This window comes from Rhinolophus ferrumequinum, chromosome 8, assembly GCF_004115265.2.
Source record: "Rhinolophus ferrumequinum isolate MPI-CBG mRhiFer1 chromosome 8, mRhiFer1_v1.p, whole genome shotgun sequence".
Classification (NCBI taxonomy): Eukaryota; Metazoa; Chordata; class Mammalia; order Chiroptera; family Rhinolophidae; genus Rhinolophus; species Rhinolophus ferrumequinum.
The window spans coordinates 19,290,039-19,307,772 of record NC_046291.1 but is presented as its reverse complement, the minus strand read 5'-3'; the positions used below and the strand labels follow the sequence as shown (position 1 = coordinate 19,307,772).

The window sequence follows — 17,734 nt, the reverse complement described above, 5'->3', positions numbered from 1 at the left end:
GCTCAGAAACAGACCCGGTATCCCACTTACTGGGCTTACCACAGAAGGTGGGGCATGGTGGGGGGCAGTGCCTCCCTGCACGTGGGAATAGTCAGTGTGGTCCTGACTGTTCCCCTTTATTACACCTGAGAGCAACCAAGCCTTTGGTCATCTTTGACCTTAATAGATGAGTCCCACCCTCTCCCCAGATCTTGAACTCACCTCTTCCCTAAATTAAAACTTCTCAACTTTTTTTTTTAAGGTCATCCTAGTCTTTAATGTATTGACTAATCTAGTCCTTGCATAGTACCCTCCCACATGAAAACTGATTTATGCGGTGTGACCAATAAAATAACTAAAAGAATGTGTGACTTCTGAGGGTAGTTCATAAAAGGTATGCAGATCATTTACATTCATTTCAATTGTTGATATACTTGGATTTGAAATTTGAATTGATAACTATATTTCCCCCCAATAAAGATCTGTTCACTTTCACAACTATTTCCCTCCCCAACCCTCCAAAACTCCCGTAATGATTCCTACACTTTCAGTTCTGGCTTAGGAGTTAAATATTTTCTTGGCTATTTTTTTTTTTTAATGACGAGCTTTCCACGGTTCCTGTTAACCTTTACTTCACATACCTCTAGCAGTATCTCCTGAGTTTCTCTCTCGTAGAAACTATCCAGTGTGGTCTGCTAGGCACAAACTTACTTTAAAAAAGAAATTGTAATCATGCCTATGGAAAGTGCTTAAAACATCTATAGTTTAGAGATTAAGTTTTAAACAAACACCTATGTCACCACCAACCAGGTCAAGGAAAAGAATTTTGCCCCCATTTCCCTCCATGCCTGATCTTGCTTATGGTCCCGAAACTGCCTTGTGCCTTTGTGATAACCACTACCTTGTTTTGCTACTCACTAGTTGGGTGATCTTGGGTTTATGCCTTAACGTCTTGGAATTTTTTTTTTACCTATAACATGGGGATATATTTGATCCTGGAGAAGCCAGATAACTCCTGGTTAAAAGTCAAGGCCCTGGAGCTAGTTTATCAGGTTCAACTCCCAGTGTACTGATGGGCTGATTGTCTTACTGGTTGCCTATACGGGACATGTCGCATAAATGGAATCATGTGATATGTGGCCTTTTGTGCCAAACTTCTTTCACTTAGCATAATGTTTTCAAGGTTCCTGTTGTAACAGCTCTGAGTACTTCATTCCTTTTTATGCATTGTTTATTCATTCATCAGTTCATGGACATTAGGGTTATGGCCACGTTTTGGCTATGATGAATAGTGATGCTGCCATGCAGGGAGTCATGTGGAGTCTCTGGTCCCGCTCCCCACATAAGAACGCAGGATATGGTGAGGCCAAAAAGGAACACCCACGGAGCCATAGACAGGGGAGTCATACCACTATAGTCTCGCTGGCGGCTGGGTTGGAGACACAGGAAGCAGGAGCCACACGATCCGCAACCTGCCGTCCACTTCTCTCTGCCAACCAACCTCACTTGCTAGCTGCAATCCGCTGTGCTAACTGCAACCTGCTCTTGCTAGCTCAGCCACCATCATCTTTCTAGCCCCCCATTTTCTGCTAGCGTAGCCAGAGCAGTTATATTAGTGGCCAATGGCTCACTGGTTACAGCTGATGGCCATCCAATCACAGTTGATGGCCATTTACTACCTGAGTGAGCACCTCTCCACATGAGGGCGAGAGCCTAGAAACTGCACTCCTGGCTCTGTCCCCATACTCCACCCCTACAGGGTCTCGCCTCATAATCTATGCGACAAGTGTCTTCCGCAAGGGACCCTATGCGTGGAGCCTGGAGGTGAATGCAATATCCTGGACACAGCCAGGCTCTCTGGGCACAGCCAGGGCACCACCAGTCCTGGGCACAGCCAGTCTCCCCAGGCACAGCCAGGGACTCTCAGGGCACTGCCACTCTCTCTCGGCACAGCCAGACTTCCTGGGCTCAGCCAGGGCTCTCAGGGCACTGCCACTCTCTCTGGGCATAGCCAGACTTCCTGGGCTCAGCCAGGGCTCTCAGGGCACTGCCATTCTCTCTGGGCATAGCCAGACTTCCTGGACTCAGCCTGGGCTCTCAGGGCACTGCCACTCTCTCTGGGCCTCACTACAACAACAGTGACTCATAGTCAAGGTGCTTACATATTCTCAATGGCGGCCGGTCAAGACCCAAAAGCAAACATCCGCCAGTTCCACTACATGGTGGTGTGTTCCCAAGCAAACAGTCAAGCGGTCCATTAAATTGGGGATGGAAGGCAAGTCCCCACAGGGCTGTGCACTGGCGCCACAACGTGTGCCCCCTCTGCAGGGCGAGGGCTCCAAGTCCCCCCCAACCTGCAGGTGAGGGCCTCAGCAAGCACTTCCCAGCCCACAGGGTCGCAACGACCTTCACTTTCTCTGGCCTACGCTGGTTAGAGAACTGTCCATGTCTTCCCACCCCTCCACGGGGGTCCAGCAGCTGTTCCTCCTGGTCTTCCTGAGACTGAGTGTTCATACACACAAACTGCTCCACCGCCCTTCGGGGAGCTTTGGCCGGCACCATTCCCTGCTCACTGCGCCATGTGTCATGCAGGGTGTCATGCGGGATGTCCCACTCCCCACATAAGAACGCAGGACATGGAGAGGCCAAAAAGGAACACCCACGGTGTCATAGACGGGAGTCATACCACTATAGTCTCACTGGCGGTTGGGTTGGAGACACAGGAAACAGGAGCCACACGATCCGCAACCCGCCGTCCACTTCTCTCTGCCAACCAACCTCACTTGCTAGCTGCAATCCGCCGTGCTAACTACAATCCGCTCTTGCTAGCTCAGCCACCATCTTCTTGCTAGCCCCCATTTTCCTGCTAGTGTAGCCACAGCAGTTGTATTTGTAGCCAATGGCTCACTGGTTACAGCTGACGGCCAACTAACCACAGCTGATGGCCATCCAATCACAGTTGATGGCCATTTACTACCTGAGCCAGCACCTTTCCTTGTGAGGCCGAGAGCCTGGAAACTGTATTCCTGGTTCTGTCCCCACAGATGCTATGAATATTTGTGTTCAAGTTTGTATGTGAACATGTTTTCAGTTCTCCTGGGTATACACCTAGAGGGAATTGATGGGTCCTATGCTAATTCTGGGGTTAACTTTTTGAAGAACCATCAAACTGTTTTCCACAGCAGCTGCACCATTTTACATTTCCACCAGCAATGTAGGAGGAATCCAATTTCTCCACCAAGCAGCATGTTTTTGAGTCAAATACCACATAGCTTTTTAACACTTGGCTCAACATCTTACAACTAATGCTGAACTACACAGATCAGCAGTTTCGTTATGAAGTCCTGTCCAGCTGTCTCTGGCAGAGAGGCCATGTTTCCTTCTGGAATGGCTGTTTCCAAAGTATCGTGATGCAAAAAGAATCCTTGGCCTTCGATGTATTTTACATAAAGGGAGCCTGCTGTGGTGGGCAGCCTGCGAAACTGCGATTCCATCCCCAGCAAGTATGGGATGCCGACCCTCACCCCAAGTTGGGGCCGTCCACAGCCTCTGAACGATGCTAATTCCAAGTCTTTGCGGGCTCCACACAAGAGCTACCTTAAAGATTTGCCTCTTTGTTAAAACCTATACGTCTCTCAAGAGTAAGTAAAAAGGAATTAAAGGAAATGTAAAACATGCTTTAATATCTCATACCTACTCCACTGAGGAATGTTAAAAAAAAAAGGAATTTCCCACTTGTGGCTTTCAGCCGAAGCACTATTCCTCTTGCTATTATTACTTACAGTATTCTCTTCCTTTGTAATTTATATAGATTTGTTTGCAATTCAAATAGCATCTTTTATTTTAATGTGTATTTTAATGTGGATAGTGGGACAATGTAGCAATATAATTCGAATCTCAAATATGAGTGCCACCTTCTCTGTAAAAAGAACTTGCTTAGTCTGAAAAACCCATGGTAGTGCAAGGTCATCTTTCTGCTGCTTCTGCTTTATTCGCTTTTACGATAATCTTTAAATGTTCCCAAACTTGAGAAGTCCCAAGAGTGGTCTTTTTTTTTTTTTTTAATTGGTTGAAATGTATCTCCTGAAAATGGGATTTTAAAAAATTGTAGCATGCCACTTTCCCTCCCACAGCAATGGGAATTTACTGAACAGGAAGCAATTTCAGCACTTAAATGTGCTGACGTGATGTTTCTTAATCACTTTAATGAGTTACATATAACTAGAAATGGAATAGAATTTTCATTGGAAATATAATTAAATAAAAGTCATTTCCTATACTTGCAATTTCCACCTGATCATCTCTTTATTCACCTCCACAGAACCACAGAAAGTGTGCCGTACAAGCTTATAATGATATTATTATACAGGCTAATTTGCATAATTCACTTAGGTCATTAGTGCTGAAAACAATATAAATAACACAACAATAAATTTCATTACAAATCAAGTGCAGGCAAGGTAAAGCTTCCAAACTGTAACTTTCATTTTTTTAAAAAAAAAATTTTTTTTTTTACTTTATTTATTAATTTTTTTTTTTTTACTTTATTGGGGAACAGTGTGAACTTCCAGGACTTTTTTTTCCCAAGTCAAGTTGTTGTCCTTTCAGTCTTAGTTGTGGAGGGCGCATCTCAGCTCCAGGTTCAGTTGCCCTTGCTAGTTGCAGGGGGCATAGCCCACCATCCCTTGCAGGAGTCGAAACCGGCAACCTTGTGGTTGAGAGGGCGTGCTCCAACCAACTGAGCCACCTGGGAGCTCAGCGGCAGCTCAGCGGCAGCTCAGCTCAAGGCACCGTGTTCAATTTTAGTTGCAGGGGGCAGAGCCCACCATCCCTTGCGGGACTCGAGGAATTGAACTGGCAACCTTGTGGTTGAGAGCCCACTGGCCCATGTGGGAATCGAACCGGCAGCCTTGGGAGTTAGGAGCATGGAGCTCTAACCACCTGAGCCACCGGGCCGGCCCTGTAATTTTCCTTTTTAAAGTTTGATATATTTACTAGTTTTGCCTGATTTTTTCTTTTTCTAAAATTTGTTTTGTTTGTTTGTTTTGTGATTTTTTGGTGGTGGTTTTTTTTTTAAGGCAGGTGCAGCTCACAGGCCCTTGCAGGGATTGAACTGGCAACCTTGGTGTTATTACCACCACACTCTAACCAACTGAGCTAACCAGCCAACCCAACCTGAATTTTCTTGAATTGGCAATTTCTTGCCTAAACCCTGATTGGTCTTTTAATTATACCTTTTCAGTCTGGTTTGCTTAAAACAATTCTCAGGGGAAGCAGTAACGAGTCCATAAAAAATAAAGGATCTTCAGAAATCCTCTCTGTTCTCGTGTGTGAAGGATTTTGCTGAGAAATATTAAAAAAGAAAGTTTTACCATTCTTGCTTTGTGGTGCCAAAACATAAAAGGTTATTTAAATTTATTGAATTTGTTCTCATTATTTAAATGTAGTTACTGACTCACTATTGAAATACTTGAGTTTGTAAATTTAATATATTGCTTTTGAGAATCCAGCAGACATTCTGGAAAAAGTCATACATTTGTATCTTAAATGTGGAGTCTGGTTTTTACATTTCAGCGTGTAAGTTGTCAAAAGGGCTTGCTATCCCTTTAATACAGTCCATCTGTATTTACTTAAATTCACTTTGGGGAAAATATTTTTAGGTTTGTAGTTAGATAAGTGGTTTGAAGCACAGTCAGTCTCAACCCAAAGCTGCTCTTTCCTTATGTTTTAAAATATAAAGACCTTTAAACAAGATCAAGCTGAGGTGCATGTCTTCACGTAGGAGGATGGAGAGAACAACCCGCTTTCTCTTGGGCGTGTCTTCAATGGGACTCCCGATTGCCCGGTGTGTGGACTTGTACTGACTCACATGCTCCATCCAGGGAGCTATGATGACCCACCTATGTGACAGTCAATAGCACCATAATCTGTTCTTTCTGTGATTTTTTTGTTTTTTTCTTCAGATACACAGGGCAGCTATCAGGCTGGTAAATACCGGCCTGATAATGCTGAAAGATTAGTGATGTTAAACACAAGTCTGGGGTCTGGGTCTGTCCAGCCAAGAACAACTCCTCTGAGCTGTAGACTCTATAAAGCCAGACTGTAAAACCTCCCCCAGATGAGATGCTAGCTGTCAAAGCATTTTATAAAAACGAAATCAAATGTGAATATTTTGTTCTTTAAACAAATAAACCCTGAGGAAATCTCTACGTAGTCAGGCTTCATATTCATTGCTAGGTGTTTACTGAAATATTTTCCACATTGCACAATAGTACATAAAAAGTAGTTTCTATGTCTTGTGTATTATGAGTTATTAATCTTTTACTAATTAATAATCAACTATTTCCAGTGCCCCTATAATTCTGAACACCAGATTCAATCCGAAAGTTTTGTTGTTTCCACAAAGTTAAACTGAAAAGGAAATGGCATTTGCAAGCCAAGAGTAGGCAAACTTTGTTTAACGTGGGGCACCCTAAATGTGTCAGCTGACACGAATTTAGTTAGACAAGGTGGATTGAGGTTATTATACCATGGGGTTTTGTCATGCGGGGGATCCTGCTGACTTCGCCATGTGTCGTGCGGGGTGGCCTGCGGGGTCTCTGGTCCCACTCCCCACCTAAGAACGCAGGACATGGTGAGGCCAAAAAGGAACACCCACGGAGCCATAGGTAGGGGAGTCACACCACTATACTCTCACTGGCGCTGGGTTGGAGACACAGGAACCAGGAGCAACACAATTCTCAACCCTCACTGCGCCGCTTGCAGGCTCAGCCACCATCTTCTTGCTAGCTCCCCCCTTTTTCTTTCTGCTAGCGTAACCACAGCAGTTATATTCGTGGCCAATGGCTCACTGGTTACAGCTGACGGCCAACTAGCCACAGCTGCTGGTCATTTGATTACAGTCGACAGCCATTTACTACCTGAGCCAGCACCTTTCTATGTGAGGCTGAGAGCCTGGAAATAGCTTTTTGGGGCTCTGTCCCCACACTCCACCCCTACAGGGTCTCGCCTCACAATCTACGCGACAAGCGTCTTCCGCGAGGGGCCCTGTGCGAGGAGCCTGGAGGTGAATGCTATTTTCTGGACACAGCCAAGCTCTCTGGTCACAGCCAGGGTTTCTCAGGGCACCACCAGTACTTCTGGGCACAGCCAGACTTCCTGGACTTCTTAGGGTACCACTAGTCTCCCCGGGCACAGCCAGGGTTTCTCAGGGCACCACCAGTACTTCTGGGCACAGCCAGACTTCCTGGACTTCTTAGGGTACTACTAGTCTCCCCGGGCACACGAGGGCCTCTCAGGGCACTGCCACTCTCTCTGGACACAGCCAGACTTCCTGGACACAGCCAGGGCTCTCAGGGCACTGCCACTCTCTCTGGGCCTCTCAGGGTACCATGCTGGAACAACAGCAGCTCAAAGTCAAGGTGCTTACATATTCTCAATGGTGGCCGGTCAAGACACAAAAGCAAACATCCGCCAGTTCCACTACATGGTGGTATGTTCCCAAACAAATAGTCAAGCTGTCCATTAAATTAGGGATGGAAGGCAATTCCCCATAGTCCATAGTCATTCGCCAGGGCTGTCCTGGGGGTGAAGGATGACCTTGACCTCACCCTCAGCTCCCACGGAGGACTCAGCAAGCTATTCCTCCTGGGACTACAAGTCCTGCATCCGGGCTGCCTCAGCAAGCACTTCCCAGCCCACAGGGCCGCAAGGACCTTCGCTTTCTCCGGCCTCTGCTGGTTGAGGAAACGTCCATGTCTTCCCACCCCTCCACGGGGGTCCAGCTCTCAGGCAGCTGCTCCTCCTGGTCTTCCTGCAACTGAGTGTTCATAGGCACAAACTGCTCCACTGCCCTTCGGGGAGCTTTGGCCGGCACCGTACCCTGCTCGCTGCAGCCATTTGTCGCGTAGGAGATCCTGCTGCTTGCTGGACCAGTTGTCATGCGGGGCGGCCTGCGGGATCTCAGGCGGGATATCCTGCCAACTACACCATGTGTCGTGCGGGGCGTCCAGGGGGGTCTCTGGTCCCGCTCCCCACACAAGAACGCAGGACATGGTGAGGCCAAAAAGGAACACCCACGGAGCCATAGGTAGGGGAGTCACACCACTATACTCTCACTGGCGGCTGGGTTGGAGACACAGGAACCAGGAGCAACACAATTCTCAACCCTCACTGTGCCGCTTGCAGGCTCAGCCACCACCTTCTTGCTAGCTCCCCCTTTTTCTGCTAGCCTAGCCACGGCAGTTATATTCATGGCTAATGGCTCACTGGTTACAGCTGACGGCCAACTAGCCACAGCTGCTGGCCATTTGATCACAGTCGATGGCCATTTACTACCTGAGCCAGCACCTTTCTATGTGAGGCCGAGAGCCTGGAAACTGCTTTTTGGGGCTCTGTCCCCACAACCGGCCACCATTGAGAATATGTAAGCACCTTGACTTTGAGCTGCTATTGTTCTAGCATGGTACCCTAAGAAGCCCAGAGAGAGTGGCAGTGCCCTGAGAGCCCTGGCTGAGCCCAGGAAGTCTGGCTGTGTCCAGAGAGAGTGGCAGTGCCCTGAGAGCCCTGGCTGTGTCCAGGAAGTCTGGCTGTGTCCAGAGAGAGTGGCAGTGCCCTGAGAGGCCCTCGTGTGCCCGGGGAGACTAGTGGTACCCTAAGAAGTCCAGGAAGTCTGGCTGTGCCCAGAAGTACTGGTGGTGCCCTGAGAAACCCTGGCTGTGACCAGAGAGCTTGGCTGTGTCCAGGAAATAGCATTCACCTCCAGGCTCCTCGCACAGGGCCCCTCGCGGAAGACGCTTGTCGCGTAGATTGTGAGGCGAGACCCTGTAGGGGTGGAGTGTGGGGACAGAGCCCCAAAAAGCTATTTCCAGGCTCTCAGCCTCACATAGAAAGGTGCTGGCTCAGGTAGTAAATGGCTGTCGACTGTGATCAAATGGCCAGCAGCTGTGGCTAGTTGGCCGTCAGCTGTAACCAGTGAGCCATTGGCCACGAATATAACTGCTGTGGTTACGCTAGCAGAAAGAAAAAGGGGGGAGCTAGCAAGAAGATGGTGGCTGAGCCTGCAAGCGGCACAGTGAGGGTTGAGAATTGTGTTGCTCCTGGTTCCTGTGTCTTCAACCCAGCCGCCAGCGAGAGTATAGTGGTGTGACTCCCCTACCTATGGCTCCGTGGGTGTTCCTTTTTGGCCTAGCCATATCCTGCGTTCTTATGTGGGGAGTGGGACCAGAGACCCCGCCTGACACCCCGCACGACAGGTTTCCTAAGACAAAACTCCTCTATGCTATACTACTCAAGTAGTTTTAACGTCTCAGTCACCTTTTTGTTTTCCTTGCAGGTAATCCCTGCATAAATCATAGAAGGAAAGGAGGTGGGAGGGAGGGAAGAATTATGATTAGAAAAGAGCAACTGAAAGGTGTCTTGATTTTACCTCTGAAGAACTAGCAAGCAAGTTAAGTAGATATTTGTGTCCACTTAAATCTGGTAAAGCAGAAAATATAAAACTATCTCCATTACTGAAGTGATGAAATGACAAGAATGAATCTTTTTTGTAATGACTTAGAAATTCTTATACTGAAATCACCCGAGAATTAGAGAGCCGTATACTTCATAGGTTTTCAAATGTTTGCTGAATTGAAAAGAAAAGACATTCATAAGGATTATTATTTTCCCCAACGTCTTTATATAAAAAGAAGCCATGACATTCAAGTTGTGGAATGTAAATCTTTTATTAAACAGTTGTCTTTCCACAGTAGTAAAGCTTTGGCATGTACAGTATAAAAAATAATCACCAACCATAATCAAACCAAATTCCTCTTATCAAACTGCGTACTAAGTGTCTCCAATGCAATTTTTTTTCCATATAAAAAATACTGGGAAAAATTGATAAATAACAGGTAAGAGAAAGATATTTCTAGGCAATTGCTAGAATCATTTGGGAAAAGTGAGTACTGTGGATATTTTAAATATCACAGTAACAAGGACATGCCATTCCTACAATATTGCGGGCCAGAGAGTTAAGTGGAAGCAGAAGTGTTTGGGTAACTTTCCTACTTAAAATTTTGGTATTGTCATTTCAGTACATTTTGCATCTGGGTTGGTGCATGTGCTTCCCTACTGCTCCCAAACCAAATCACAAGTTAGAATCATTTCATTTCAAATACTGAGCAGTACTGAATACTTTGGAGCAGAAAAGGCAATGTACTGCCCCTTTTTGATGAGAAAAGTCTCAAAACACTCCCAGGGTGATGCTTGGAGAAGCTGTGATTTGAGCTGAAGCTGGAGGAGTTACTCTCCAGAGCAAAAGGCTTAAGAAAGAAACACTCTAAGATGGGGTCTGCTAATGTCTCTCCAGTTTGGATGGGCCTTGGCAGAGATCCCTGCTTGTTTTTCTGGGTTGGAAATATTACTCCCGGTAATCGTCTCTGTCAGCCTGTACATCTAAAGGCATGAAGCACTCAATTGGGCAATTGACATTCTGTTAAAATAGAAGAAAAACAAAAATTAGCGGCAAATACTGCAAAGTATACAGAAAAAAAAAGAGGGGATGGGCTTCTACGACAATTACTTCTAAATGGAATATTTCTAACTTTAAGAACTTAGCAATATACAGGAGAATAGGAGATGTTCAAGAGTTTAATATATTAGAACCTAAATGATGTTACAGGATACACTAATCTACTCTCGGTTCTTTTGAAAGAAAAGTACCCATGGAAAGAGTCCCTACTATGTGACTAATTGCATTTAGGGGAGAACACTCATGGTGCAAATGCACTTACAGTGTGTGAGCTCTGATGGTATCTCTGAGAATATTGGTTGTAGGAGTGGCCAGTGGAGTCTTCGTTACCGGGTTCAGCCCCTGGCCTGCGGCAGTTGTCACAGCGCCAGCCCTGAGAACAAAAGCATAAAGTCAAATGGGGTTTGTGATAACAAGAGAACATCACAATTTAGTGCTCGTGTTAAATAATTCCAGCTCTTCCTTGGCAAACTGCATCACAAAGGACGCTTTGATGATGATTTCACGCATTTATAACTCATAGAATACATTTTGGCCGATTATCTTTATATTATGGCTGCCTCTGTTTATTTCTGCTTTTCCTTTCTCCTGAACTGTCCTCTCTTCCCCTCCTAGTGAAACCCCACCCATCTGCTAAGGCTCATTCAAGTCCCAGCTTCCTTAATAAGCTTTCCACACTAGATGGTAGAAAAGGTTTTCCTAGAATCCCTTTAAAAGGGACTTGCGATCACATGGACAAACACCCTCATTTTACAGGTAAGGAAAAAATGACACCCAGAGGGGTGACTCGCTCAGAGGAAGCGGGAAACTCACAGTGAACTGCTGGTGAAGTCGTGACTGCCACCCAGGGGAGTGACTCCTGGCCATGCTTTTCCTATTGCTCCACGTTGCCACTCCCTTCCTAAATTTCTATAGCCAGTGACGTGGTAGCCTTTCACCTGTCTACAGAAGCTGGCACAGTGAGACTCCTCCTGAGATTTTTGCTAGAAATGTGAGGAAACCTGTTCTCTTTCACAGTTGCTCCTAAGCTGGTTGGAGACAAGCCTGGAGCTGGTGGAGGTGATCTTTGTCACTAACAGCAGGGAGGCTTCTGGAGAATGAAGCCAATACAAAGGAACGAAGCATGTGATGGAGTGAGACGGGATGCCATTGATGGAGCAGCCCCAAAGCTGGCAGCTGTGGGACTTTTCAGTTACGCACGCCTTCTTTTGCCAAAATTGAATTAGGCTTTTTTCTTATAGCCAAAAAACCCTACATGACACTCTTTCTTTCTTACATTGTCAGTTAAATATTTCAGACATATTTCTCCACTTAAAAGCATATTCCCCATAATACCTAATACAATTATAGGTAAATGCCTACTTAGAGAATCAATGAATCTTGCTTTCATAGAAAAATATAATAGTCCTCACTCCTGTCTTAAAGTGTTTCATTTAGCACTTTGCTTTAGAAAAGAGCATACGTCACACATGAAGGGGTTCATGTGCGTAAATAATGAGGCGATGCGGAAGTAAGACCAAAACCTACTTCCCAACAAATTCACCTTCCATCACATATTCTATACCAAGCACATTACCAGAAATGAGTGAGTTCAATGATCACAGTCTTTATAAGTGTTAATGGAGACAGAGAAGGAGAGAGACTCCACAGTTTCTGTCAGAATGGTCAGTGCCTCCCTCACCACCTAACCACTAGGGTTGGAAGGAGATCAGTTTTCACCGGCTGCCCCAGGTCCTCAGGTGGGTGCAGAGGTGGACCCCTGAAAACCCTTCCCGCTGCCAGATTAATCTTTCTAAAGACCATTTTCCATTGCACACCTCTTCTTGGGTCCCTGCAACTGGCTAACGGCAAAGACATCAACTAGTAAGTCTTACCCTGGCGTAGGGGGCAGGCTCTTCATGTACCAGAATGTGAGGGCTGTGGGGAGGGTCTGTTTTTACTGAAAACAAAGGACTATTATGTCCTTTACTTTTATTTGAGTTACAGGTGTCATTTTATTTTGAAATTTCAAATATTAGAGGAAGGCCCAGCATTTTTTTGTTATATGGGAGTAGTAGAGATTAAAAATGATTGAGAAGTATTGGCTTCTAAATAATGGACTTCTAAGGCCTCCCATAAGTGCCCCTCTCCCCCCACCCACACACACACACTTGGTCCCATCTAATTTCTTACCACAAGATGCCAGCCAGAGGATGGGCTCATGGAGTCCACTTGTGCCAACAACTTCCCATCCCAGGAGGTGTGATTACTCTGGTCTCTCTACACCCTCTCATCCCTCAATCAAATATTAATCATCCTAAACCCCAGCCAGTTTACACGTCTCTTTTTCATGACATTTTTTGCTGATTCCAGCCTATGTGGGAACTGTATTGCTTGTCAGACCCACTCAGAACCGTATTTAATTAGCTTGCCTTCCAGTGTGTGCTAATGAAATGTCTGTAACTACTGTATCATTTAAAGAGCCAGGACCATTTCTCATTCCCTGCTGGTCCCATATTCCTTACCACAGTGCTAGACCTATACAGGAATCTATTTCTAGATTGAGAGAGGGTACAAAGTAGTGGCATTTTCTTAGATCTGGCATATTCAAAATACTGGACAACAATGCCACAGGGACACCTGTTTAGTAGATTGGAGCTGGAGGCCCAGTCCTCCGGCATTTAACAGTTTAGTTGCTGAAGAAAGAGACAGCCTGAGAATAGTGGGTGTGGGAGGGGCTGAGCCTACCACGAAAGGGAGAACAGGAAAGGGTATTCAGGAACTTTATGTTGGTAGCTATGTGCCCACAGGAAATGAGGTGTTTCAACATTTCATAAGGGTCACTGCGACACCTGTATGTACAGCACACACATAAGAAGCTTAACCCTTAATCATCATTCATCTTATCTAAATTGCAGGGAGCCTGGCACAGCTGGTCTTACCCGCTGGCCTCCAAAGCATGTGCAGGAGCAAATAGCACCGAGATACTCCTTCTGCCACTGTTCTCCAACTTGGTACGTCTTCCCATCATCGTAACATGTTGTCTCATCTACATGGAGACACAAGTCAGAAGCTCGTGTTAGACTGAGAACAATAAGACAGAGTTGACCCCTGTAGACAGATGGATTCTTTTTCTCTCTCTACATCTGTATCACCACAACCAAAACACCTCATGTTGACGGAAATCATTGGTAAGAGGGGTATCGCTGTATAGACCATAGCGCAGCATTTCCAAAAACTAAATCTAACAAACTGAAAAGGTTTTGATGAGAAGATGGAGATCATATTTTAAAAGTTGAATTTAAAGGTCCATAGAGCTTTCTTGTAACATTTTGCTGCAGTTTATGGTCAAAATGCTCAGGTCGGAAAAGTGCTCAAGTGCCCTGTAATAACATTAAATCATGGCTCATTTTTGAAGTTAGTCTCCACTTTCCCAAATCAGAGGATTAACAAACCCCCTGTTCACTCTTCAAGGAGACCTAAAATCTCCAATCGTTTCTGTGAATGAGTTATAGCTCAGTAACGAGTGCGGGAGTGCTTAACAAGGCACTAAAAATGATTTGTGGCAACGTACGGGGATCACACTTGAATTCTCCTTTTCCGTTTCCAAGACATGTGCAGCTCATCATCTGGCCATTTTCTCCCTGACGATCCCACTTCTCTCCAATCTTGTAGTTTACACCATTGTCATGGCACCATTCTGTGGGGTGGGGAAAATCAGAGACAAAGTTATTGGCGTGTTCTGTTTCATAAGACAGCGAACACACTGGGATGTGTCACATGATTTTAAAAGTGAGGTATCTGGAAGGAATGGAAAGGGAAGTTAAGGGTCATGATCCCGATGACAAACCTTTTTTTGTTTTGTTGGATTTAAATTATCTTTACAGTTTGACATTTTCCAGGCTATTTTAAGATCCAGTTTATTCCACCATAATCGCGTCAAAAGAATAGTCAGTGATATTTCTTTGAATTCTTACTGTTGAGTTTTAAAATTGTGGAAAACTAACGTAAGATTTGAGGATTCTTTTAGGACTAGATCATAGATAAAAAATCATTTTTGATTTGTAGAGATCCTGGACACAAAGCAGTTCAACTAATCAAAGAAACAAAGATCAGTGTGTTTCCACATGCCACAACCTGCTTATAATGGGAAGAGTAAACGAATAAACCTGTGTATCAAAACAAAACAAAACCAAACAAAATGGTAAGTCAGTGGATATTACCCCTAAAAATAAGACTGGTTTTGAGGACTATCTAATACTCACAATTACATATCTTTACTACTACCCATAAAAGATGACTTTTAATTTCCAAGGTTTATACTGAAACAAAACACTTCAGAAGTTGTAACCCAATGCACTCCTTCTTCCATTTTCTCAGCATCACTCATTCCTTAAACTTTAAGTTAATCAACAATTATGACATCTAAGCAAAGAATATATAATTTGAGCCAAAAAAATCACTCCCACAATTGCACCTAAGTACTTATATAGGTAATAAATATGCAAACTTAAAAGTAGTTCAGTTCAGAAATTAAAAACTCCCTAATTGATACCAAATGTTAAAAACATTCCAATTCCTAAACAGCATGGCACTTCTATCTTTCCATTTTCAGATGGTGAAGCACAGTAGTCTACATTGTTGTTTTTATATTTCAGTCTGAATTAAATCACTTCATGTATACAAATTACGTAAAATCCTTTGAAAATATTTTTTAAATCTATTATGTTTTATATCTCCAAATATGATTTCTGGATATGTCTATAGGAGGCCTGTTTATAAGGCATAATGGTTAACGCCTATAAAAATGAACCAATCGTTAATAATATATCCCCTACCCTAAAAACAAAGCATAAATGAAAAGTTTATAAATTCTAATACTAATCTCACAGCATAATAAGGAATTCCTAGGATCATTTTAGGTAAAAAATAATTAAAATATTAAAATTTCTTTATGATTTGAAAATCATATATATTCTTAATTATCTACAAGTAGATTATCTGTACGCCCTTAATGTACTATCTGTACATTACTTAGGAAGATTCAAGCTGCCCGATGTGTGACACATCTGTGTGATACGAGTCTATGTTTGTCTGTGTGTGTGTGCGCGAGTGTAGTATAATATACTTGGTTTGTGTTGAAGAGATAGCTGTGTTTGTGAGTATAAATGTTCATGTCCGAACTCAGTCAACACTAAAGATTAAAAGTGATTTGGGAATTCTTTGTGTCTCCCATTAGACCGGGCTCCAAAGAATTTGACTTTGTTCATTTATTTTAACAGAAAATGTTTTAAAAAATCATATTACCGTCACAAATTTATTTCAATACATAATCATATTGACATACCACTCTCAAAATGAAGCAATATTCCACAAGTAAAATTTCCCATCATTTTTCTATGATGCAAAATGTTACTTTGAGTCAAGCAGTCGTCCCTTGTTTGCTTCATGTTTGGAAGAGCCTATGACAGCCAAACATGAGTCCTTGGCACTTTGCGCGAATGCATGAAACTAGAAGAGATGGACAGACAAGTGGGTGGATAAAGCAAGCTACTCACTAGATGAATCACATCTGAAATGACCACTGCCAAAGCCTAAGCACTGGCACGAGAGTTTAAAGCCAGATTCAGACAATCGTTCCCACTCCTCTCCAATGGCATAATGGGAAACTGTGTAGGGGTCGAAGCACGAGTCATCCGTAGGTTGGGGTAGGCCTTGATCAACTACACAAAGAAAAGGAGGGGAAAAAAAAAAAGAGAGATTTTATTGGTGGTGTTGGACCATGAGAAGAAAAGTGAATTATTCTACATAAGGATTTAATTTCAAACAAAAATCCCAGTGGCATTAAGAAGCATTCATCTGTTCTATGAATGTAACAGCTGTTCTAATAAAGAACACTTACATGTTGCCGGTGGACACTGACCACAAAAAGCATCTTAAAAGGAACCCATCTTTCATTTTTGCTATCAGTTCTAAAAAAATAATTTCTGGTAAATTTAGTCTGTAGAACGTGGAAGAGATCGTCACACTGTTTAAGCTATTTAAGAACTTTGGTGCGATGTAAAGACTGGAAATGTCTCTCCATCACTACCTGAGTGACCTTCAGCTAGCTATTATATTATAGTCATCTGTAGTATGGGAATAATAACGAAAATGTCTCTACCTGCCCAGGATCTTGTGAAGATTACATGAGGTCATGAATTCAAAGCATTGGCCCATTGCAAACATTTAACAAAAGCTCATCAATCAACAATAATTAGTAGAGGGCATCTTTTGCTTTTAATGCAAAAGTATTAGCATTTTTATATTCCATTATAATGTGATCTTTACTTTTCTTATTGCATGTTTTGCAGAAGGGTGCAAAAATCCTAGATTTTGTACATTATTATCATAGTTGTAGGACTGCTTTACTTTATCAATAAAATCAATTGTTCCCATAAGAGGAAGCAATGGGATATGAATGACTTAGAAATACGTAATGGAGTCTCTTCACATTGCCTAAGATCTTGGTCTTTATGTTTTGGGAAAGGTTATTTTAAGCTTATCATAATAATTGTAAGCTTATTTTAAGAATTTATGCAAACATAGCATGGTGAAACTTCAAATAAACTAACTTTTGTGACTTTGAATCTCCCTGTGTAGATTTCTTTTTACAGTGCACAAATCCAAAGCTCAAGCTCCATAGATATTTGAAGTGCTTAATATTTTAAAAGGCATCTCCATGGAAGAAAGTAGAGTTTTGGAGAAACTAAGAAGTCTGAAATGTCTCAAAGCTAGGACCTAGCTAGAATGCAGAATATTGCTGCTGGGAATACAGAGTTGGAAAGAAAAATGGAAGGAAACACTAAACTGCTACTAGGGATTTCAATAACTCTCCTAAAAACAGTCAGGAGTTAAAATTCCACCTGACGAAAGTTATGGAGGTAGAATCTGTTTTTAAAAATTGACATGGAAAAGCACAAAGACCTTTGTGTTTTGAAAATTCTTTTTACGTGGCATTCTACTAGTACCACCACCCAAGACAAAAGCTATGCATTACTGTAAATGTATACCACAAGAAGCACAAAATGATCCCTCCCCTTCCATCCCACCCCCAGTTCTCAACTGCTTAATTCACAGGCGTAAATAGCACAGACATTTATCAAAAGAGGAAGGATGCTGAGATTAAGCAAACTGGCCCTAGGAATAAAACCTGTCACTTGGCAAAAAAAGAATTTAGCACTCCCTGCTGATAGAGAACCCTCTGGTTGGAAGACTCAAGGT

General features: G+C 43.4%; 1 protein-coding gene across 14 annotated transcripts in view; it reads right to left on the bottom strand.

Annotated features, from left to right (window-relative positions):
• Window positions 1-9,262: 9,262 nt before the first annotated feature.
• Window positions 9,263-17,734, bottom strand: part of FN1 (fibronectin 1) — a 66,695-nt gene continuing 58,223 nt past the window's right edge. For 10 of the 14 annotated variants that reach the window (XM_033112718.1, XM_033112719.1, XM_033112720.1 and 7 more), the window contains 5 exons: window positions 16,030-16,194; window positions 14,046-14,171; window positions 13,414-13,520; window positions 10,755-10,865; window positions 9,686-10,453 (listed from right to left, as the gene is read on the bottom strand). In XM_033112718.1, coding sequence (XP_032968609.1) covers window positions 10,382-10,453; window positions 10,755-10,865; window positions 13,414-13,520; window positions 14,046-14,171; window positions 16,030-16,194 — 581 coding nt within the window. In that variant the 3' untranslated portion in view covers window positions 9,686-10,381. Of the gene's footprint in view, window positions 10,454-10,754; window positions 10,866-13,413; window positions 13,521-14,045; window positions 14,172-16,029; window positions 16,195-17,734 lie in introns of all 14 variants that reach the window. The other 4 variants (XM_033112728.1, XM_033112726.1, XM_033112731.1 and 1 more) reach the window with 2 other exon arrangements.